General features: G+C 39.7%; 1 protein-coding gene across 2 annotated transcripts in view; it reads right to left on the reverse strand.

Moving 5' to 3' along the window:
- The window catches only part of LOC108654732 (uncharacterized), a 53,709-nt gene that overhangs the window by 22,458 nt on the left and 5,358 nt on the right, over positions 1-25,893 (reverse strand). For both annotated transcript variants that reach the window (XM_089261117.1, XM_018106248.3), the window contains one exon: positions 24,031-24,088. In XM_089261117.1, the coding sequence (XP_089117243.1) occupies positions 24,031-24,088 (58 nt within the window). The remainder of the gene's footprint in view (positions 1-24,030; positions 24,089-25,893) is intronic.

Genomic DNA, 25,893 nt, shown 5'->3' on the forward strand with positions numbered 1-25,893 from the left:
GTTCTTACTGTTTTTTTTTTTTTTTTTTATAATTTATTATATATTTACAAAATAAATAAAGTCAATAATTCAAATTAATATCTGAATACAAATTGAGCATAGCTGTTGGTTTTTGCCAACAATAATTATATAACTAACAAGTAAGAGGGCTCTAGTCGAGACTGCTCGACTAGGAGATACCCGGAACCCTCCAAGATGATGTTTTGATCATCTTGCACTCCTTTTATGCACAAATACATACACATGCATCCACACGCACGTATAAGCCCGCGCTCTGTTTATTGCGCAGTAAGCAGCGACTGAAAATGAGCGTACACTACAAAGCACAAGTCTCTACAAATTACAAAATTATTGTATTTATCAAGTGTATATACGCAGTAAATCTGAAATCTTCAAGTCTAAAAGTGTTCAAATGAAGCTGAAAAAACCAAATCAATTTTTCGATTATCCTCGATGAAAAGTTATCGAATGAGTTATCGAAAAAGATGATAAGCTCGTAGCTCTTATATCTTATGGGATTTCGACGTTCATACGGGCGGACGGACAGGGCTATATCGACTCATCTCGTCGTCCTGATCAGGAATATATGTATACACTTTATGGGGTCTGTCACGCCTCCTTCTGCCTGTTACATAGATTTTAACAAAACCATTATACCCCAATTTCCCATTTTCAATTGGTCCAGAAAATTCATGACTTTAGAAACTGCTCCAGTATAAATGGGAGCATAATAACTATAGCAATGAGAACTGCCTGCTGCGGATGATGCTGTATTTTAGTTAATCTGCTTCAGTTCTGATGATAAACAAAAGCAACAAGAAAACGAATCACCCATTACAACTACGACAACAACAACTGCTACAACAACAACGGGTACGGCGACAGCAGCAACAAAAAATAGAACGTGAGAAAAAATATTCGATGAAGCGCCAAAGTAAACGCTTCAAATTTTTTTTTATTTTTGTGTTTATGTGTCTTTTTTCTGCTGCTTCTTCTTGATTATCAGTGGTTGTAGTTGTTGTTATTGTTTGCAGCCCATTTTGCGCCTGGTACACGCTACTCGTCTGTGGCAGCGAAAAACCTTTTGAAGGTTGATTGTGAAAGTCACGATTAATGGAGGAGTCACCAACGAAATCGGAGGAGGCGTCGCTTTTAGTTTTATTTGCCGTTGCCTGATTTCTGTAGTACTACACATACCCTTGCCGTGGGCATTATAGATGTGTCACGAAATCTGTAACGCATAGTGGGAGGTACCACTGATTAGTATCAGCCAGATATAGCGATGCCAGTAGGTACCTCTATCTTTGTCTAACAATACTGGGTACCTGGGAATAAGCTAGAGCTGAGAGCAGTCAGAATTCGAACTATTCGACTTTTTCACAATTTTCATAATTCATTTCACTCATAGAATACCTTGCGGCAACTCACACACAACACCAACAATTCTTATGCGCCAGCCACAACTTCTTTTCATGATGATTAGAGTTTCGGATATTCAAATTTGTCGGCTCAGCTCAAAAGGTGACAAAAACTGGCGAGAGACAAATGATCTCGTGTGATTGCGCGCATTGCTGCAGCTTGAGCCGTCTTGCCACACGCGTATCATTAAAGCGTCGCGACGCGTCGTCACTTTTGAAATGCACCGACTGCAGTCAACTGCCTTCAGGTGTAGCTGGTGGGCAGAACACACCTTTCAGCCGCAACATTTGCTATCATTTGGCAGCGTTGCGAAATTGTCGCCAGCTTTTCGACACACCCGATAGAGCTTGGGTTTTTTTTTGGGTTGGAAGTGGTAGAGCTTTAGCACTTTTATTATTATTTGTTTTAAATCGGCTGCGAAGCAGCTTCTGGCTGAGCGAGCAGCAAGCAATCCGGCAATCACACTGACTGACTGCCAGTCTGTCTACCCATTTGTCTGTCTGTCTATCCGTCTGCCTGTCCCTCTGTCTGTCTTTCTGTTTGGCTTGCCACATCTACGCCCACACATTGCTTCGCCCACACAAACGCAAACATGTTCGAGAGGTTCTTGCAGCATGTATCGCTTACTGAAACGCATATCCACACCCAAAAAGAAGAAACCTAAAATAAAAAATAATAATAAAAGACACACAAACTTCCGTAACCAGTTGACAGTTTAATGACTTTGATGACGCAGCTTGTGCTTTCAATTTACGATCAACAGGCAACAGAACTGCGCAACTGCAACTGCAACTGCAACAGCCTCTGCCAAAGCAATTGCAACAATTGCCGTTTAGTTTTTGGGCTTGGGTGTTGCCTCGTGGTGGGCGTTGCTCAAGCAACCAGAACTTTCCTATTTTCTTCGTATGCCCAAGTGCCTCATCAGTGAATGGGAGATCATCAATGCGCCTGATGGTCTTCGGGTGTAACAAAGCGTCTTAAATCTAATGGAAAACGACATTCGAACTGCTTTCAACGAGGCCGTTAAATTCTCAGCAGTAATGTACCTGATTTTAACGAACTATTATTGAAAGATTCATTTCTGAGACCGCATCTTTAATTAATACCACATGCTTTTCGGTATACACATGCACACACACATACGCATGCATCCACACGCACGCGGTCTGCTATATTCTCAGTTGACGTAGAAATTACGCCCAATTGCAGTATACACCTACTATCTATTTGTCAAGGCACTATTCTCTACTTGAAATGAGTTATCTTTTTTAATTTTGTGCCAAGGATTGTGGTATCTAAATTTTATAAGGTTTATTTTATTACAGTGTACAAACTAGGCTTTAACACTGACCATAGGCTTTAAAAAAGAACTATCGATTAAAATTTAGATAACCTTTAAAAACATGGTTAAAAACAAGCCTAAATCATGCCTTCTTCTACCTCTGACAAACATTTTCCCACTTTCAAGAAGTTCAGAGTAGAAAAACAAAATATGAACATAAAAAGAAAATCAATTTCCAGCATGCATAGGATTTAATATATATCAAAAATTATCAATATTTTACTTATACATATACAAACAAGTAAGAACGTTGCAGTCGACCGACTGCGGAATACTCATTCACAGTCCGTATACATGATGCTATGTTTACAAAGGGGCATTTATTCTTATTTCAAATTTAGTTTGGCTTTATAAAAATTTAGTACAAAACAATTATGCTTTTTGTTTATATATTGTAGCTTTTGGTAATTTTTATCGAGTAATCGATAATTATTATATTGATCGTGCACTTTTTGAGTAATTTTCGTTAATAGCTTTCGGTCACACCTATTGCAGATTCTTAAGCGTTTGCTTACATTACAAAAGCGCGCTTTTTAGCATTCTAAGAATCGCGATTGATTTCTGGATTTTCTAGCTGCTATTGTAGTTTTGTCAGATGACGCTCTGTTATTAGCTTATTGTATTTTAGCTACCAGGTTGTCAAGCAAAACGATAGCGTGGGTGATAGAGGCGTCGCAAGTTATGTTACAGTGGCGGAGGTTCAAAGCCCCTTCAATGTTGTGTACTTTTTTCATACATATTTCGTTTTTATAAAATAGATATTTATTTTATTCTTTTTTCTAATTGAACAATTTTATAAGTTTTAATTTGTTTCTTCTTAAATAGCCCTCATATATGTATGTACGCATATATACATGTCTATGTATGCACATAAGTCTGCACGCATATGTAGCATCAAGCATTCCAGCGTTTCTTATGGACGCGCTCATTTGTATGTGTGTATATATGTACACATAAATGCATACTCTAGCGTTGAAATGAGACTGATTTGTTTTTGCTTTGTTCTTGAATTTACCATCCGCTACTCTCATAACAAGAGTCTTATTTTTGGAATTCATTTTAATCGCAATCATTGACAGTAGTAGGTGGTGGCGCTGTCAGCAAAGGCGCCGGTTCAATTTGTTTTTGTTCTTTTGACAAACATGACTTGGGTGCAAGTTCAAATCCCGCGGAAAACTCTTTTTTGTAAATTGAAAATTTTGTTATTTTAGCTTCTTTTATATTTTTTAAATATTTAAATTTTATTTTTAAGTTTTATAAAAATCTTTCCTTCCGTGTTATTAATGCCTATTAAGCCTATTTGTATATACATGTACATACATACATAGATAGCTCAAGCATATAAATGTCGCAATTTGATACTACAATTGCCGATTGCCAAGCCCCTAGTGGCCGTAGATACCTCATTTTTGTAGTAAATGCGAAATTTGAATGCTTACGCTCAAAAAATGTGAAAATTACAGGGTATTTTTCGATATGCCACGCCCCCAAAGAGGCGTGACAATTATTTTTGGGGCATCGATAGGTGAGGTTACCAGTAACTCAACTATCCAAATTTGAAGCTTCTAGCACTTAAACTGTAGGAGATATTAAGTTTTGCGGTTTGCCACGCCCCCTTTGGGCGGACATATATCCACTATAGCTTGTTGGACTTGGGAGGTCAACTCGCGTATATATACCAAATTTCAAGTCTCTAGCATCAATAGTGCCTAAAATATTGCCAAATTTGAAAAATCACTATATCTTCAGGTCCGATTTGCCACGCCCCCAATGGGCGTAGATATATCTTTTTGGACTTGGGGGGTCAACGCGGATCTACATACCAAATTTCAACTTTCTAGCTCTTCAACTAACATGATTTCTGGTATATCGGAAAATGCATTTTCCGATTTGCCACGCCCCTAGTGGGCGGATCGGGAAAATTTTAACACTTTATAAATCGGAGCTATACACGAGTATGTGTTCCAAATTTCAAGTCTCTAGCTTCAATAGCGGCGAAATGAACTGCGTTCATACGGACAGACGGACAGACGGACGGACGGACAGACGGACATTGCACAAAACCAATATACTAATTCACTTCGTGAATGAGTATAAAAATCAACCAGCAACTTGTGCCAACTGCAATGAGAATCACGCTGCCAACTACAAAGGTTGTAAAATCTATCAAGAGATTACCAAAAGAAAATCTGGTGTACTGAATAACAGGCCAACTACATCTGCTTTTCGTGATCGACTGTCTGCAACAGCTAATATACAACAGCAAAACCAAATCAAGAGAATATATACTCAAATCAAGTAAGTTATGCAGAAGCACTACGAGGTGAGACAGTTACACAAGAAAAATCAGCACTGGATAGAATCGAGCAACGACTAGTAAAACAATCTGAGCTTACAACTAATCTACTTAACATGATAATGATGTTAGTAAACAAGTTATGCAAGTAGATCTTCGAATAGTCATATGGAATGCCAAAGGGCTTTCCCACCATCGAAACGAAATAGAAGTATTTATAACAAGAAAGAAAGCTCTAGTCGAGACTGCTCGACTACGAGATCCCCTGAACCCTACAAGCAACTGATATTTCAATAATAATTAGCAAACACACACGCATACAAACAAACACACGCACACACTCACGCCTACAAACAAACGCACGCACACACACACACGCGCACATATACAGGCGATTGCGCTTGGGTTGCGCTGCAGTGTGGCAATATAATGAGAATTTATTTGTGAAATAATTTAATTTCTAGACGTACGATCGTAATGAAACTTTCAGAACGTAATCATAATGTTAAAATGTATGTGTATACCGAAGCACAAGTCTCTAGTATTTGATATACGACTTTCACAAAGATGAAGGTGAGGGGGTGGATTTAGGGGTGGGGGGTAAATTTTAACAAAAACCGAAATTGTATAAAATACATCTTTATATACATTTTAAATTTGGAGACTCTAGCTTGAAAGATGTAGGAGATATAATTTTTTAAGTGATCTTCGATAAGGTTTTTTATCGATAAAAAAGTATCGGAATGAGCTATCGTTTTTTAGTGATAAACTCGATATGCGCGTGATATATACGGACATTTTAAAAAAAAGTTGAAGTCTCTAGCTCTTATATCTTCTGAAATCGACGCGTTCATACATACGGACGGACGGACGGACGGACGGACGGACAGACAGACGGACAGGGCTAAATCGACTCAGCTTGTCGCCCTGATCAAGAATATATATACTTTGTGGGGTCTGCCACGCCTCCTTCTACCTGTTACATACATTTTAACAAAACCATTATACCCTGATTTCCCATTTTCAATGGGTTCAGGGTATAAAAACCAACAACATTGACATATTTCTAATATCAGAAACGCACTTCACAAAGAAAACTTATATAAATATCAATCATCCATCAGGTAGAGCACAGGGTGGAAGTGCCATTATTATTAAAGGAACTCTTAAATATAAAATATTGGACAGCATTAGCACAAATATAATGCAAGCTGCAGCGATTCAAATTCAATGTTTGCAGTTTAGTATTTTCGTTGCAGCAGTTTATCTTCCACCTAGATATCAGTGCAAGGTGGCCGACTTTAGCACTCTATTTCAAGGGCTTGGTAGGCACTTTATTGCCGGTGGCGACTATAATGCTAAACACCCCTGGTGGGGATCAAGGCTGGTAAGCCCAAAAGGTGCCGAGCTATATAAATGTATACAAAATAACAACTATTCACTAGGCCTGGCCTAGTGATCTGAATAAAATCCCAGATTTACTGGATTTTATTGTATACTCTGGACTACCGCAGAACAATTTCAAAATAGCGGAGAAGTGACTTTCGATAAGGTTTTTTATCGATAAAATAATATCGGAATGAGTTATCGTTTTTTAGTGATAAACTCGATATGCGCGCGATATATACGGACATTTTAAAAAAAAGTTGAAGTCCTAGCTCTTATATCTTCTGAGATCGACGCGTTCATACATACGGATAGACGGACGGACGGACGGACAGACAGACAGACGGACAGGGCTAAATCGACTCAGCTCTTCGTGCTGATCAAGAATATATATACTTTGTGGGGTCTGCCACGCCTCCTTCTGCCTGTTTCATACATTTTAACAAAACCATTATACCCTGATTTCCCATTTTCAATGGGTTCAGGGTATAAAAACCTAAATAGGAAAAAGTCCCCAGGATACGACAAAAATTTGCGCGACTACAATTAAGTATATGCCGAGAAAATGCATTCGTCTGCTCACATGTATATTTAATGCGATGCTCAGATTGAAATACTTTCCAAGTCAGTGGAAATGCGCGGAAGTAGTAATGATTGCTAAGCGCAACAAGCCGGAAGGCTGCACATCGTCCTACCGTCCCATTAGTTTGCTGGTGACGTTCTGTAAAGTATTCTAAAGGATACTTTTAAGAAGAATGTTACCAGGGCTGGACAAACTAAACATCATACCCGAACACCAGTTTGGGTTTAGAAGAGGACACGGTACGATAGAGCAATGCCATCGCATCACAAATATAATAACAAGTAAGAAGACTCTAGTCGAGACTGCTCGACTAGGAGATACCCTGAACCCTACAAGCTGATATTCTTATCATTCTGCACTTCTTTTATGCACGCACACATACATTTACATGCATCCACCCTCACGCGCCCGCGCTCTGCTAACTGCGCAGTAAGCAGCGACTGCGCTTGGGCTGCGCTGCAGTGTGGACAATAGTATGAGAATTTACTTGGTGAATAACTTCTTTTGTAAACATACGATCTTAATGAAACTTTCAGGGCGTAATTATATGGCCAAAATGTGTGTACATTGCAAAGCACAAGTCTCTAGTACTTGAAATACGTTTTTTACAAATTGGGGGCGAAGGGGGCGTGGTATCCAAAATCTGTTGATTACAAAATGTTTGTATGCATCATATATATATACACAGTAAATCTGAAGTCTCTACATCTAATAGTACTCCGATGAGGCTCAAAAAAAAAATCAATTTTTCGATTATTCTCGATAAAAGAGTTATCGGATGAGTTATCGAAAAAATAAAGCAAACTCGTACTGCGTATGGTATACACGAGTATGCACACATTTCAGCTCTCTAGCTTTTATATCTTCTGAGATCTCGGCGTTCATACGGACAGACGGACGGACGGACGGACAGACGGACAGGGCTATATCGACTCAGCTCATCGTGCTGATCAAGAATATATATACTTTGTGGGGTCTGCGATGATTCCTTCTGCCTGTTACATACTTTTACACAAAAACATAATACCTTGATTTCCCATTTACAATGGGTTCAGGGTATAATTATAAATGCGTTTGGATCAAAAAAGTATTGCACAGGAGTATTCCTAGATGTCAAATAGGCCTTCGACAAAGTGTGGCATGCAGGTCTACTGTATAAAATTAAGAAATGGTTGCCTGCACCATACTTTTTGATTATCAAGTTCTATCTGGAAAACAGGAGTTTTTACGTCCAAGAGCAGGATGAATCGTCCAGTATACGCACTGCAAACGCTGGAGTCCCTCAAGGCAGTGTATTAGGCCCAGTCCTCTATACTGTTTTTACTGCCGACTTGCCTTCTACCAATGCTGTAGAACTAGCAACATATGCTGACGACACCGCAGTCGTTGCTACCAGCATTGACCCAACAGTTGCATCCAATCTTATTCAAGAGGAACTTGATCTGATTGAAGCTTGGCTGAACAAATGGAGGATTGTGGTGAACGCCCTAAAGTCTGTGCAAGTAACATTCGCTCACAGACCCGGGAACTGTCCTACAGTCTCACTCAATGGAATCACCATTCCAGTTAGCGAAACGATTAAATACCTGGGAGTGCATATGGATCGGAGGCTTACCTGGAGGCAGCATATAAATGCAAAGAAATTACAACTCAAAATCAAGACAACAAAAATGTACTGGCTATTAGGACCGCGTTCGCAGCTAAGCCTTGAAAACAAAATACGGCTATATAAGGCTGTTTTAAAACCAATATGGACCTACGCGTTGCACATTTGGGGAACAGCCAGTAAATCAAACATTGAAATTCTTCAGCGTTACCAGTCTAAAACACTGAGAAAAATAACAGGTGCTCCATGGTATATGACAATCCTTGACATCCATAAAGACCTCAAATTTCCTCTTATTAAAGAGGTAATACAAAAAACCGCAGAGAGGTATTTAAATAGGCTACATGACCACTGCAATGCTCTAGCTTCTGGACTCCTCGACAACACAAATAACAGCGAACGGCGCTTAAAAAGATTCCACGTATTAGATTTCCCAAATAGAGAATAGACTAGTAGAAAGTTAAACTACTAGATTAGCTATAAATATGTAAATATGTAAATATTTGGATTGATCTCGTTGGAGTTTAAAGATTTGCTTATTGTTTTGTACAAGACAGTTTGCAAATAAAATATATATATATAAAAAAAAAAAAAACCTTTTTTATTCTCGATAAAAAAGTTCTCGGATGATTTATCGAAAAAAAAAAAAACCAAACTCGTACTGCGTATGGTACACACGAGCATGCACACAGAATTTCAGCTCTCCAGCTTTTGTATCTTCTGAGATCGACGCACTCATACAGACGGACGGACGGACAGACGGACAGACGGACAGACGGACTGGGCTATATCGATTCAACTCGTCGTCCTGATCAAGAATATATATACCTTATGGGGTCTCCGATGATTCCTTTTGCCCGTTACATACTTTTACACAAAACCATAATACCTTGATTTCCCATTTACAATGGGTTCAGGGTATAAAAAGAAAGTTTTGAAATTTTTTCTCTGCTAGGCTAATTTGGAGAATATTGCACTTGGTTTGCTCATAAATATTTTCGTGTCAACAAATTCATAAGTCGTTCTATATTTATATTAATTAACTATAAATTTATGTGAGCTGCTCGGCTCCGTTCGCTCTGTCACAAAGTCCACAGAGTTCTTTTCGTTTGACAACTGCCAATGGTGGGGGATATCAACATTACTCATACGCCATGTATGCGCTGCAATTGATTTACATGTTTTATTGATGGCTTCAATGCGATAGTCGTGTATTTTATTTTATGCAGCAATAAATATTTGGCTACATTTTTCATTTGCTTTTCGTGTCTTTTTGTACTGTTTTGTGCTTTTTTGGTCAACATGTGCCGTGAAAATGAGCCAATTAAAGAAATGCAAACAGCAGCAAGAACCATACCAGCCTTGCGACCAATTCAGCGAGGCTACCAACAAAAAATTGGCACATACTGTTTGTTGTGGTTGTTGCTGCTGCTGAGCTGGTCAGAAGTAAAACCAATCAAGTGGCGCGCAGTGTCACTATTACCACCTGACATTTACACAAATCTTGCTTTATGCCCCAACGAAATGAAACAACCACAACAATAACAACAACAACACAAGACAAACAAACAAACGGCCAAGCGACGACTTCCTAACAACGCAGCTCAGCCGCCTATCGCCAGGCTATGATCAAAATGCTTTGACTTTGACTTGGACCCAGAGTCAGGCCAGCACTGAGGCTACGAGTTGGCCAGGCAGAGCAGCAGCCACTCGGATTATCTTAAGAGCCGACCAACAGCAACAGCAAAAGCAGCAGCGACAGCAGCAACAACAACAAAACCAGAAACAACAACAAAAACTCTTTTGTATGGTTGCTGCACCACCGCGGCACCACTTACGAAAGCCAGCCAGCCTTAAACTGATCGCTAACAATCAATTTATTGATTGAGGTCTCAGGTGTAATCGATAAGAATGTTTTTCAGCTTTTGACTTACTGCTCTAGTTTGCAGCTTTTTTTTACTCTTATATTGTATATCTATTCTTTTTTGCACCACTGCTGCTAACATATGACATGGCAACATGACATTATCCGATTCACATTTGCTTATCTAGCCGGCATCGGGCCCTGGTCTAAGTAGCCGCAAATCTCGGCAACTATCCACAAGTCAGAGATGGACATGTGCAATGAACAGAGCACTCGTAAGTTCCATTAGTTCAATTAATATAGACATAAATCTAGCCAGAGCATAGCTAAAAGTAATTGCAATCACTCAAATTACAATAATTGCAATTAACTTTAATGAAATACGTATACGATTCTTAGTAAGTAAAGTATATCAAAAATCTTCATTTTAGATCATTTTATCTGTATATAGATGTATTGTAGATAAGTGTTCAAATAAATTTGATTGTTGTTAGGCCTTAAGCACTTCCTATTTCCTCGAATTCCTTAAATTAAACTCTACTTGGATAGCTAAAATTAAAAATAAATTGTAGTCTTCAAAAATAAGACTAGTAATAACAGCAAATAACCATATAGAAATTACCATTCATGTGGTTTTTTTTCCCCTACTTACAAAAGTATGGGGGAATAGATAACTTGAAAACATTTAGATTATTTAAATTACTTTGGAAATATATGTGCAAAATTGTGTTCCGTAAGAAAGTAAAAAATCTTCGACTGTGTTAAGTCGATTTTGTGAACTTCCTATGATAGATCAAATCATATAATACCTATATAAATGTGCAACTAAATTAAAATATGTAGATATGCACATAGATGTATCTTTATGACTCTGTCTATCTATCTGTATTTATGCTTCCGACATCCTGTCACATTTTCCGATATATTTAACTCTGACACCCCCCAGTGGGTTTAAGCTGTCATCTCTAAGGCCGTGCGAATGTTAATTAGGCAGTGGCTGGCTCATTGATCAGCTGGCGAATAAAAAGTTTATTAAAAGTGCACCACGCGGTTCGCTGCACTAATGTGGAGAACATGGGCGTGCACACAGAGCCAGTGACTTTGGCTGCTCCTTTGGCCGTTTTTCGATGGTCAGATTACAGATTTGGTTAACAGTTAACAAGCTTATCGCACTCTATACGGCAAACAAAGGTGACGCGACTGCAGCTGTTTTTGCTTCTCTTAGACCTAATCGAAAAAAAGTAAAAATAAACAACAAAAAAACAATTTGGTATAGTATATTTTTGTTGTTGCTGCTGCTGTTTTCTTTTTGGCCATGCAGATAATTAAGGCAAGACGTGGCTGGCCAGCTGTGGCTGCCAATTGCGGACCCGCAAGGAATCACAGTGGTTCACCCACTAGCCAGGCACCAGGCACCAGGCACCAGGCACCAGGCACCAGGCACCAATCGTAGCAACCACCAGGCAGGCAGCATCCACTACCCGTAGCTGCGGCTTTTGTTGTTGTCTTGTTAGCCGCCAGATAATGATCAGAGCGTGTAGCGGGCAATTTAATGGTAACTATTAATAACGTGATACGAAATTGGCGTTAATTTGTAGAAACACAGCCGCAAAAATCCCGCTGACTAATTTGAGCAAAACTAAAAGTGTAGCACTGTGTTGCATGCCCCCGCCAAAAAAGGATGTGAATGTGTGGTGCTGCTGCTGTTGTTGTTCTTGCTGTTGCTGCTGTTGTTGTTGAGGCTGCTGCACAACAAAGTCATGAGTCAAATTTTTCTGTTTACACGAAGGCTCCATTTAGGAGCATGTGCGCGGGTGCACGAATTGGAGGCGGATGCAGCTTGTTGCAGCAGCAACGGCAGCACCATTTGGCCCAAGAATTCTTTCACAGCTACGTACAAGCCTGACTGGCTGCCAGAGGCTATTGTGGGCTGTTTTTTATAAAAGGCTTGCAGCAGTTGGAAAGGCTTCGAAACCAGTGCAGACACCAGCCAGTCCCTCCGTCTGTTAGTCTGTCTGTCGCTCTGTCCGTCTGCCCGTCGGTCCGTCTGCTGTACACATATTGCGGGCCAAACAATGCAAATTGCTAATATGCAAGCATTTTGGCTTTTTGCGGTGCTTTTTAGCCACTTTTTTATTTTTCAGTTGGAGACAAATTTCTGAACAATTTTGTTGTTGCTTGCTTGCTTTTTGTCGGCGCACTTATGACCAATAAATATGCAACTACAGTTTCTGTGCTGCATGCCGCTCGGCTCAGTGGCATTGTCTGGCAGGTCTTGCGAAATTAGCTGCCAGCTAATGAGCTATACGGGCAGCGAAAGCTCGCGATGCAGATGCGATCGATATACATCAGCATTGATAATTCAACTGCGCCAAAAAAATCTTAGAAATATATTTATTTGTTTTTCTTTTTGGGTTTAGGTTTGAGGAACCGTTCACGTCGTGGCTTATGATTCGTCGTCGTGTGGGCTGTGACTACAGAGCTCCCCACGCTCTGCCGCCCTCGTCGACTCGCACTCGCATCGATAGGCAGCTGAGATCGTCGTTAACATGTTATTGCACAGCACTTTTGTCAGCTTTCGAATTGTTTGCTCACGAAAGCGTGGATCTACTTACAGCTGCTACATGCCCAAGCCCAGGCACAAGCACAGGCTAAGTCTGGAGCCCTGGTCTGGGACAGGAGGATCTGCAGATCTCCGCGGAGTCTGGCTCTCGCTTTTTTTATACCCTACACCCATTGAAAATGGGAAATCAGAGTATAATGGGTTTGTTGAAAGTATGTAACGGGCAAAAGAAATCATCGCAGACCCCACAAAGTATATATATTCTTGATCAAGACGACAAGTTGAGTCGATATAGCCTTGTTAGTCTGTCCGTCCGTCCGTCTGAACTTCCATATATGTGCGAAAATCTCAAAAGATACAAGAACAACCCATTGAAAATTGGAAATCAGGGTATAATGGTTTTGTTAAAAGTATGTAACGGGCAAAAGAAATCATCGCAGACCACACAAAGTATATATTCTTGATCAGGGCGACGAGCTGAGTCGATTTGGCCCTGTCCGTCTGTCTGTCCGCCTGTCCGTAAGTATCTCAAAAAATAGAAGAGGTAAAGACTTCAAATTTTGTTTTTAATGTCCGTAATATAACGCGCGTTTCGAGTTTATCACTTATAAACGATAACTTATTCCCATATTTTTTTATGGATAGTCAGTCAGTTATATCTCCCACATCTTTGAAGGTAGAGTCTTCAAATTTAGAATGTATATTAAAATGCATTTTATACAATTTTGGCTTTTGTTAAAATTTACCCCCCACCCCTATATCCACCCTATTTCAACGTACTTCAAATACTAGAGACTTGTGCTAGTATATACATACATTTAAGCATTACGATTACGTTCTGAGATTTCATTGAGATTGTATGTCTACAAAAGAAATTATTCAACACACTGCACTATGGGTAAATTTTTTTGGCATTAATTGTAAATGAAGAGCTAGGAACTTGAAATTTTAGGAATATATTATTAATATTAAAAAGAAAATTCGGATTTTTTTTTACAATTGGGCGTGGCATTCAAATTTTCCGCCCCTTTTACATATCAAATTATTTTTAAAAACTTTTTTGTACACTTTTAGCAACTTTAAATTATATTTTTATTATATTTCATTCAACTGCAAGCAAATATTAATATTTGAAGAAATTATTCAACAAATCAATTCCAATAATATTGCCCACACTGTACCGCAGTTGCTGCTTACTACACATTTAACAGAGCGCGTTTTTATACGTGCGCGTGGATGTATGTGTAAGTATGTGTGCATAAAAGACAGCCTTCTTACTTATTATACTCATTCATGAAAGTGAATTATTATTATTATACTCATTTACGGAAAGGAATTAGTATATTGGTTTTGTGCATTGTCGTCTGTCCGTCTGTCTGTTTGTTCGTTTGTCCGTATGAATGCCTTTTTTCCGCGCTATTCAAGCTAGAGACTTGAAATTTGGAACACATACTAGTGTATATCTCCAATTTATAAATTTTTTGGATCCGCCTACTAGGGGCGTGGCAAATCAGAAAATGCATTTTCCGTTATGCCAGAAATCATGTTAATTGAAGAGCTAGAAAACTGAAATTAGGAATGTAGAACCGCGTCGACCACCCAAGATCACTAGCTATGGCGGATATATCTATCCATTGGGGTCGTGACAAATTGAATAGAACTGAACGTTAATTTTTGCGCGTGAGCTAATGTTGTGATTCTATAAAGCTTATCGAAAAAAAAAAAAAAACATATGTCTACACCTTTTAGGGGCGAAGAAGATATTGTGATTTTTCAAATATATACTCGGGGTGACCTCCCAACACGCAAAAGCTTTGGCGGATATATGTCCACCCATAACACGCTGCCTATGGGCAAACCCGCAAAAGTTTATATCTTCTAAAGTATAAGAGGTAGAAGCTTCAAATTCGGATAGTTAAGTTACTAGTAAACTCCTTTATCGACCATCCAAAAAGAATTTTTACGCCTCTTTAAGGGCATTTCGAAAAATACCTTGTAAATAAATCAAGAATTGCTGATGGGATGTGAATGAGTATTCCGCAGTCGGTGAAGCCCGACTGCAACGTTCTTGCTTTTTGTTTTGTCTCTTATTTATTTTTTTTATATTAGCTCTGCTACTACTGTTGTTGTCGTTGCTGTTGTAGCTTTTATTCGCATGCTCCTGGGAAGATGCGCATTGCGCACACATTCAGTGAGAAATGCACTGTGCAGCACGTTTTTTGGTGCCCAGTTGCTCAGTTGGCACATGGGCGTTGATTTATGGCCAACAAACAGCCGCTGCTGCCCGAGGCTGGCTGTCGAGCGCATTGAGGCACTTGTTAGGCGTTAACTGACGCCAAGAGCTACGCATGTCTGTAATCAGTCTCAGGTTACTGAATAAATTTCGACTGCGCAGCGAGTCCGAGAACCAATCCCAAACCATGTTCGCAGCATGTGTATTTGTACTGAGTATTATTTGTGTATTATAAATTATCCTGCACAACCAATGAGGATTTTTATTGGCTGCGAAATACATGAGATGGATGGATGGACATGGTGAAAGTATGGCCTAGTTAGAATAGTAAAGGAGTGGCAATTGACTCCTTAATTGTGGATGCTACCCCTCTCCTAATCAAAGCTACATCAATTTTCATAAACATTATTTATGATTATATTAATTTAAATAATAGTGAATGCAACGATGTAAAAATCATTATCAAGATCTCCAAAAGTACTTCAAGTAAGAAAAGCTCTAGTTGAGGCTGCTCGAATTGATATTTCATAATAGTTCTTCGAGTCCTTCTGCTCACACAAGGAACACAAAACACAGGGATGCAAGAATAAACACGCATTGGCTGCAGTGTGGATTTACTATGGAAACTTAATTGCTCAATATGGATGGACTATCTTCATAAAAATTTCAGATTATAATTATAATATGGTTATGTATGTATTATTCACATCACAAGGATCTTGTATTTGAAATACGCCTCTTACAAATATGAGTGTGAGGGGGTGGATATAGGAATGGGGGGTCAATTTAAACAAAAATTGAATGAGCCTGAATGTACATTGTATTTTATAGAATTTCGATTTTAAAAGTCAAATAATATCTTATAGCATTAACTAGCTTTGCTGCGATTGTCTTCTTTGATATGTCTGAAATTTTGAATTGAAAATTAAAATGAAAGATAATACATTCTCGTTGCATTTTACATTTGACAGTAAAATATTAATAGCAATTCCCAGCAAAATATATTTCCACATATATACGTATGTATATCAATTACTAAATTAACATGAGCCACTGCTAATAATAATAAAATGACAAAATAAACATCTAACTGATCCGGAGGGAGCTTAGATATTTTAATAAAATTTTTGTGTCTCCATGTAGGCAGCTAATCCGCAAAGTAATCAAAGTGCCTGAAAAATCACATGAACAGCGGCAGCGACAGAGGTAACAGTCGACATTCAAATCATCCTCAAAGCAATGGATTGGAGTCAACTGATTCCCCACCCAAAATTAAGGAAAACAAAAACGCAAACTAAAGATTGCTGCACACTCCCCGCCCTGCGCATACCTTAGCCGCACCCTGTGTTGTCCAGTGTAATTTTTGGTTCGTGTGGCATATGCTGCTATAACATTTCGTTTTTGTTTTGTTGCTCTTGCTGTTGCTGTTGCTGTTGCTGTTGCTGGTGTGTCAGTTGCACGATTGCCAGAGAGACAACGTGTCTCCAGTGTCATCAGCATCTCCATTTTTTGTCTGTTTTCGGGTTTTTTTTTTTTTTTCGTTGTGACTGCTGCCACCGGAGCTAGGAGCTGGGAGCAGTTGCAGGCGACGCTGCCCGTTGTTATAGTGCAGAAAAATTACTATGACAACGCTGGAAACAAGTAAACCACAGTTTACATTCACTCAATTTGGTGCGACAGGCAGCGATGCAGCGGGGCAGCAGGGCAGCGGGTGGGGGACTGGGTGGGGCATAAGGGGCAGGCAGTGTGGCAATGGCAGAATCGTGGCGTGGTGGTGGCACGCTCATCTTCAATTTTTCTACGACGTCGTCGTCGTCGTCTTTGAGCTCTGGGTCGGGCTCACACTCGCACCCCGACCTTACCCCTCGCTGTATCCACGACTAGGCTGAGTTCACTTGGGCCCGGTTTGAGTTGGAATTGGAGGCGTTTGGTGGGCAGGCAAGCAGGCAGTTGGTGCGCCGATCTGCGCAGCAAGATGAGTGGTTGGCAAAAATGTTTGAATGCGATCACGAACTTGACCTTTCACATAACCTCAAAAAGGCAGTCACTCAGTCAACTGGAGTCCAAGTCAACGCGAACGAGCCGAGCGACAAGCGCGTTACATACGCGCCATGTTAAACAGCCAGAACTTGGACCTGTGCCCAGTTGCCTGTCCCCAATCACCAGTACCTTCCACTCGGTGTCAGCCGACAACCACCAGCTCAGCACAGCTCAGCTCGGGCATAATTAAAAAGCAATCGCATTGTGCGGGCCAGGCAAATGAATTCTCGCGAGTTGCATTCAGAGTCAAGGAGCGGCCGCTGCCTGCAGTTATGAAAGATTTGCCATCTCTCAAAGAGAAAGAGAGGGATAGAGTCTATCGCTCGAGATGCCAAAATCAGCAGCAGTCGCATCGATGAAGTGCAGCAACGGTAACAGAGCAAATCTTGCATATCATTCAATACTTTGCTCCGAGGAGCAAAGAGTACGGGCCCATGTTGCCCGCTGCCCGCTGCCCACAGCCCGCAGCCCGCAGCCCGTCTTTAAAGTCCTTTGCTTTGGCAACGACCCGCGTGTCGCCGCATCTACTTAACCTGAAAGCCTATGCCCCCAAGTGCCGAGCCAGCCGCGCAGAGGAGCAGTCCAAGGCGCGGAGTCTCAGGCTGGGAGACTTGGGCTAAGAAAACCACCAAGGCCTGCACCGGCTTCTGCCCCTCATCCAGCCCCAACTAAGCCAAGCTGTGCTCTGTGCGGCTAGTTCAACAGCTTTATTTATGGGCTGTTTGAGTAGCTTAAATAAATCAAGTTGTAGCTGGTTCACTTTAGCTGCAACGCTTCCCAGCCTGCAATTAGACTTGGTGGGAATTCGCACTCGACTGTCGGGGATTCGGCAGACAGCCTTTTTTTATTTGGCAGTTTTTTGGCTGAGTTTGGCTATACCCTGGCTAGTTTGCTCTGCAAGGCTGACGTTTTGTAGACTAGACGTATAATTCAATGACATATATATGCCACCATTTTTTTAGAATAACCAAAACATGTACTATTTATACAAAAATTTGTACTTTCCTTAACTATGCAAATATTATTAACATTCCTCTTGGTTACTCCCAAATAAGCTAACATTATAAATTTCAAGATCTTTGCTCAATAGAGGGTAAATTGTGGGTCCCAGGCATTTTCAGGTTTTTTTCTCTTCTCCGCTTCATTCGGCTCATTCGCAGTTCGGGGCTATCGGCTATCGACTATCAGCTATCGTGGCTGCCTCCTAATTGCATAATTATTTAAAAGCCATAATTTAAGTGGCCAAATAGTCAAATGTCCACACATATACACATGTGTATACGAGTAATATATAAGCATATATACAGCGCAAGGCAATGCTGAATGACCGTTAAACTTGAAAATTAAAGCGGGGTCTCCCATTATGTGCCGTTTGTTTTACAAACTTTAACGCTATTTAACACATTTGCCGCAGATCCGCAGACAACTCGCGCGCTATGGTAGCATGCCATAAAGCCAAAGAGGAAAAACCATTAAGAGCGATCGACTGAATGGACGTCTCTCTGCGCTTCTCGATAGCTCAAGCGTATTGACAAAATTAATGATGCCCTCACTAATATCATGCCTAATTGATTAATATGCGCAACTGCCGACTGGCACTCGGTCTTTTATATTGTCATTTTGTATATCGGATCTTATACATATATATATATATATATATATATATATATATATATATATTTCTCGGATTTTTCTCTTTTGGCCGATGTATAATGAACGCAACGCGTTTCAGCTCTTAGCTGTTAATCTTACTGTATAGCCATTTAAGGCAGCCCGAGCTCTGCTTCTTAATTAAATTATGTGTACCGCTGGGGCACCCTACGGCCAGAGGCTTAGCAGCGGCAGCAGAGGCAGCTACAGTACCAGAGACAGCTATAGCAACCATATAACTATCTATCTGGCCGAGGCAAACATCCATCTTATAAGATAGTCACTGGTGATGTCGCTGCTGATGAGTCGAGACCCGGAACGGGTAAGCACCACGCAGTGGGCAACAGCTTTGGGGCGTTGCTGTTAACTTCACACACACATACTAGCCACACTATGCGCCTGGTCAAAGAGAAAGGCTGCCAAAAAGGTCAAATGGTCAACAGCTGGTGGTCGGTCAAGTGGTAAAACCAACAAGAACTGAACAGCTGCAACAACAACAACAACAGCGACACACGCTCTCTATGGGCTTGTTAGTTGCGCTAGATGGTATGCCCCTATCCGAACGAGCACCCCTTCCCCTACCATTCCACTTCTGCCGCCTCTATTTAACTGCCTTCGACTGGAGCTCGGGTTCTGGCTCAGTGGGCAGCCAACAGCTGTGGCCCATTGTCGTTGCGTTAGAAATGGAGCCACGCTCGGAGGGAGTCGACGTGAATCCGTTTTATGGTACCACAAGTGATTTTCATGTTGATTACGAGCGAGCGCTACGTCTGCAACAGGTTGCATGACGGCCGGGGCTCTCGCATTAAATGTAATTCAAAATGAAAATAGAAACAATTAAACCCATCTATTTCATTAGCTAAACCTGAGCATCAACTACTGTTAGAAAATGCTTTCACTTTCGCAATAAAGAATACGAACGAATATATATGATATAATGTTGTATGTATGATATACAAATATCTCTGCTTCGCTCTTATATTTGGCATGTAGAAATATTTAAATATAGATGAGAAAATCCCATAAGCATTCGGCAAGAGACAGAGACCCTCATTTCTTTTTATACCCTGAACCCATTGAAAATGGGAAATCAGGGTATAATGGTTTTGTTAAAATGTATGTAACAGGCAAAAGGAGGCGTGGCAGACCCCACAAAGTATATATATTCGTGATCAGGGCGACGAGCTGAGTCGATTTGGCCCTGTCCGTCTATCTGTCTGTCCGTCCGTCCGTCTGTCCGTATGTATGAACGCGTCGATCTCAGAATATATAAGATCTAGAGACTTGAAATTTTTTTTCCTAGGTCCTATTATTCAACAAATAAATTCGTATTATATTGCCCGCACTGCAGCGCAGCCCAAGCGCAGTCGCTGCTTACTGCGCAGTTAGCAGAGCGCGTTCTAATACGTGCGTGTGTATGTATGTGTGCCTAAACGAAGTGTAGAGTGCGTAGAATATCAGATTGGAGGGTTCAGGATATCTCCTTGTCGATCAGTCTCGACTAGAGTTTTCTTACTTGTTTTTAAAGAGTTTGGCATTCATATTCGCCTCCACTGAATACATTTACGCCGCAGACGAATGAACTTTGACACTAAAGCCTAAGACCCGGAACACCAATGCCCCACACGTAATTCGCATACATAAAGGCGAAACCGGAACTTTGGCTACTGGATAAGTTTTTTGATTACAAATGCAATAAATCTGATTTCAGACGATGAAACTTTGTTGTTTGCAATTTATTAAATAGGTATTTGCATATTTGAAAAGCTCCGCTAATTAAAAGATTGTTTTAGCTAAGGGACTTCATGATTAATCCTTATGCGCAGCTCCACAAATAGCAATGACAGTCTATCGAAGAATAACTTCTAAATGCTTCTTTATCAAGTTTATCTCTTCTGTCGGACTATTTACTACACATCTTGTTACTTGTTATTCTCATTCTATTCTCCGGATAAGTCTGTTGAGCATGATCAACTAAATTACCTATAGATTACCAATGGGGATTTCATCTGCTCTAATTTGATTTACAACAAAATAAGAATGTATTTATCTTATTAAAATGAAATATATTAATCAAGATAAGAACAAGACGATAGATAGAATCTCAGATTCAGTAGCTGTGCGATTCAATAGCATCCCAAACTTCATGACAGAGACGGCCACAATAAACAAAATAAAATGATTATGCGGAATACACATTCCCACCTCTTCAACAATTTAGTAGCTAAGTTTGGCTGTAATACTGTAGAAAATTTATATGTAGACATCATTTTTTCATCAATCTTTATCGAATCATAGCATTAGCTCACGTGCAAAATTCGAATGTTCTAGCTTTGAAGCTCTAGGAGATACAGTTTTATCCGACGCCTTCCATGGGCGTAGATATATCCGCCATAGGTCGTTATCTTGGATGGTCTAGCTCATCAACTAATAGGATTTCTGCGGACAGTCGGACAGACGGTCAGACAGCAAGACGGACATTGCACAAAGCAATATACTCATTTAACTTTTGTGAATGAGTATAAAAACAAGCAAGAAGACTCTAGTCCATACTTCTCTTCAGAAGATACCCTGAGCCCTCCACTCTGCACTTCTTTTATGCTCACACATAAACACATACATACATCCACACACACGCAAAGGTCCGCGCTCTGCTAACTGCGCAGTTAGCAGCAACTGCGCCTGGACTGCGCTGCAATGTGGGTAATATTAAGGGAATTTATTTGTTGAATAATTTCTTTTATATATGGACAAACAAACTTAATCAAGATTTCAGAGCGTAATCCAAATGTGTGTACATTCCAATAGTATTCAAAAGAAGCTGAAAATATCTTCTGAAGTCGACGCATTCATACGGACGGACGGACGGACAGGGCCAGGCTGATATTCTAATCATTCTGCACTTCTTTTATGCACGCACACATACATACATATGCATCCACCCTCACGCGCACGTGCTCTGATAACTGCGCAGCAATATTAAGCGAATTTATTTGTTGAATACTTTGATTTCTAGACGTAAAATCTTAATAAAACTTTCATATGTTCAAAATGAGCAAAATGAGCGCAAAGCACTAGTCTCTAGTATTTGAAATACTTTTTTTTTTACAAATTTGGAGCGCAGAGAGCGTGGTTTCCAAAATCTGTTGATTACAAAATGTTCGAATTCATCATATGTATATACACAGTAAATCTGAAGTCTCCACGTCTAATAGTATTCCAATGAGGCTCACAAAACACAAAATCAATTATTCGATTATTCTCGACTAACAAGCTATCGGTTGAGTTATCGAAAAAATAAAGCAAACTCGTACTGCGTATGGTATACACGAGTATGCACACCAAATTTCAGCTCTCTAGCTCTTATAACTTCTGAGATCTCGGCGTTCATACGGACAGACCGACGGACGGACAGGGCTATATCGACTCAGCGTGCTCGTCGTGCTGATCAAGAATATATATACTTTATGGCGTCTGCGATGATTCCTTCTGCTTGTTACATACTTTTTCACAAAATCATTATATAACAAGTAAGAAAGCTCTAGTCGAGACTGCTCGACTACGAGATCCCCTGAACCCTACAAGCAACTGATATTTCAATAATAGTTGGCACACACACACGCATACAAACAAATACACGCACACACATACACATACAAATAAACACACGCATACCCACACACACACGCATATACAGGCGTTTGCGCTTTGGTTGCGCTGCAGTGTTGGCAATATAATGATAACTTATTTGATGAATAATTTAATTTCTAGACGTACGATCGTAATGAAACTTTCAGAACGTAATCATAATGTTAAAATGTATGTGTATACCGAAGCACAAGTCTCTAGTATTTGATATACGACTTTTACAAAGATGATGGTGAGGGGGTGGATTTTAACAAAAACAGAAATTGTATAAAATTCATCTTAATATACATTTTTAATTTGGAGACTCTAGCTTGAAAGATGTAGGAGATATAATTATTTAAGTGATCTTTGATAAGGTTTTTATCGATAAAAAAAATATCGGAATGAGTTATCGTTTTTTAGTGATAAACTCGATATGCGCGTGATATATACGGACATTTTAAAAAAAAGTTGAAGTCTCTAGCTCTTATATCTTCTGAAATCGATGCGTTCAAACATACGGACAGACGGACGGACGGACAGACAGACGGACAGGGCCAAATCAACTCAGCTCGTCGCCCTGGTCAAGAATATATATACTTTGTGGGGTCTGCCACGCCTCCTTATGACTGTTACATACATTTCAACAAAACCATTAACCCTGATTTCCCATTTTCAATGGGTTCAGGGTATAAAAATGGGTTCTTCCAATTTGGTCAACCTTGCATATCTGAGCTATATACGTAAATCGTATTTCGTGAGCTTTTTTTTAATGTATATGTATATATAACAAACCAAACAATTTCACATAAACAGAATATTTATATGAAAGCAAAATCAAAGAGAGAATTGAGGGTATTTGCAATAGATATAATTAGTGAGTTATTTAAAGAGTAAACGGCTTGAAGAATATTGTTCAATGATTTATAAGCGATTAAGCGGTAAATGCTTTAAGCTTATGTATTTTCAGCGACTATCTAGAAACCCTTTTTTTTTTATTTTTTTTTTTTTGGTGAAACGTATGAGCACAAATTATCGAAAACTTTCAACTTTCATTGAAGAGTCTTGAGTCAGTGGCAAATCGCTTAGGAGTTAGCCTTAAAATTGTTTCTGCTTATCAATTAAAGATTTTTTACCTGCCACCCACTACGAAAGTTGCTTAAGCTGTAAACTTTTATAATTAAAAAGCCCGCCTCCGATCGCTTTTCACTAGATATTCAAATTGGTTTCTCTTCGAAATGCTCACTTGGCCCGTTTTGAAAAGCCAACCTCACGCAGATGATGGCTAGTCCATTGATTAATTACTCGGAACCATATTTATCATGCGTTAGCAAATAACGACAACAACAACAACAACCACGGGAATAAAAGTAGCTGCAGATGGAGCTTTAAGATGGAAATGTGTATAATTAGCAACTTACCGCGCGGCGAACGTAGACTCAAATCAACTGGTTCAACTTGAACCGGAGGGCCCTCTGCCTGCAAAAGAAGAACACAGTGGGAGAGAGATAGAGATGGATTGAGCATAACAGATAGCGAGAGGGAGATAGAGAGTGTGATAGAGATAGAGGAAAATAGACAGAGGTGGAAAGAGTAAGAGATTTTGAGATCATCATCAAGAGCAACATCATTATGATTCAGAATGTGGCTTTTTAAATATGCAAGTAAGCAATAAGGCCATAAGCTACGGCTACGGCTAATCAAGTTTGACAAAATGCCGAAAAAGAGTGAGACAGATAGTTTGTGTGAGTATGCATGTGTGTGCGTGAGTGTGTGTATCTCTGTGCGTGCTTGGTAGCTGTTTGGCGTATTGAATTCAACTGCGTGGAACCGCAAACGACTTCCGTCGGGACGAACGCTTCTGCATCTGCTTCTTCTTATTCTTCTTCTTCTTGCTGCCCCATATGCGAAACCGCAATTGTTGCGCATTAAGCGCTTACGAAATTTTTGACTAATAAACTAGCAGCAATAAAACCAAGCCGACAAACAAATATTAAAAAAAAAAGATATATTTATATGTATATGTATATGTATTATAAGACTACAAAAAGAGCTGGCTTAAAACAGTTATTGGCTGCCCGCAGCGCCAGAAAACGGATAAATTTTAATTTAGCATTGCATATGCATCAGCGTGAGGAAGGGGAAGGGGAGAATAGAGGAGGACAACGAGGTTTCACTTGGAGCTCTGAAGCTGTGAATTGGAGGTGCGAAAGCGCCAACACTTCGCGTTTCGCGCCATTCGAAGAGCTTTTGGCCAAACGGATGCGGCGCACTGCAGTTGCACACAAACTGCCAACAGAAGAGCAACAACAGCGAGAATAGCCACAACGACAACAACAACAATAAAAACATTGCCCAGTGGGCAACAAACGACAATTGTCAAGCTTGTAGCGCAAATTATGAAAAAATGTCAGCGTCGAGTGGGCGATTTACAAGCTGGCCGAACTTCTAGATGCTGAGTTTTTTACACTTGGCCAGCCACGCGATGCTGCCTACCCTGTATATGTAAAATTGCCAATAGGGCATGATTGAGTCACCTAGCCTCAGTGTGCCTCAATATGTTTTGAAATTGTAAATAAATAAAAGGCTTCTTCAGAGCTTTAAAATTCGATGAAGTTCAGGTTTTCAAAAGGAACAGCCCCATTTTTCGCATACATTACAATATTTGATAGAACACCCTTCTTAATTCTACTACTATATATTAAGTATTAAGTAGTAACTTATTATTATATATTACAACTAATATTATATTAGAATATTCAGCTTTTGCGACTGCAACTATTTATGTATATATAGTTTTCTTCTAGTTTCCTACTGTTGCAGTCACAATACCAATATATAATAATATTAATAATATTAATAATAATAATAATATTACAAATAATGAACATTCAAAACATATATATTTATCAAAAAAAGATTGTTTCCCCTTCGAAAACTTCATGATTTTTCTACAATATACGAGTTTAACTATAAATTGTCGATCGGACATGCATTCAGAATCATTTATATATTCGAATTGAAACTATTGCTTTATATTAATGAAAAAAACTGATTGAACTTTTAGCTCCGACTTTTGCAGCTTGTAATTTTCGCAATAATATTGTTTTTGTCTTTGTTAGTTAATTAAAAAAGATAATTAAAAGTCGCTCACATGGCTAAGGCTAATTACAAAGTATTGCTTTAGTCGAGCTACCCCTGGGGCGATGTTTGGTGCAGTTGTTGTTGCTGCAGTTTTTATACCCTGAACCCATTGAAAATGGGAAATCATTGCATAACGCTTT

The sequence above is a fragment of the Drosophila navojoa genome, chromosome 5 (genome assembly GCF_054131105.1).
Source record: "Drosophila navojoa isolate 15081-1374.11 chromosome 5, UAZ_NAV_1.0, whole genome shotgun sequence".
Classification (NCBI taxonomy): Eukaryota; Metazoa; Arthropoda; class Insecta; order Diptera; family Drosophilidae; genus Drosophila; species Drosophila navojoa.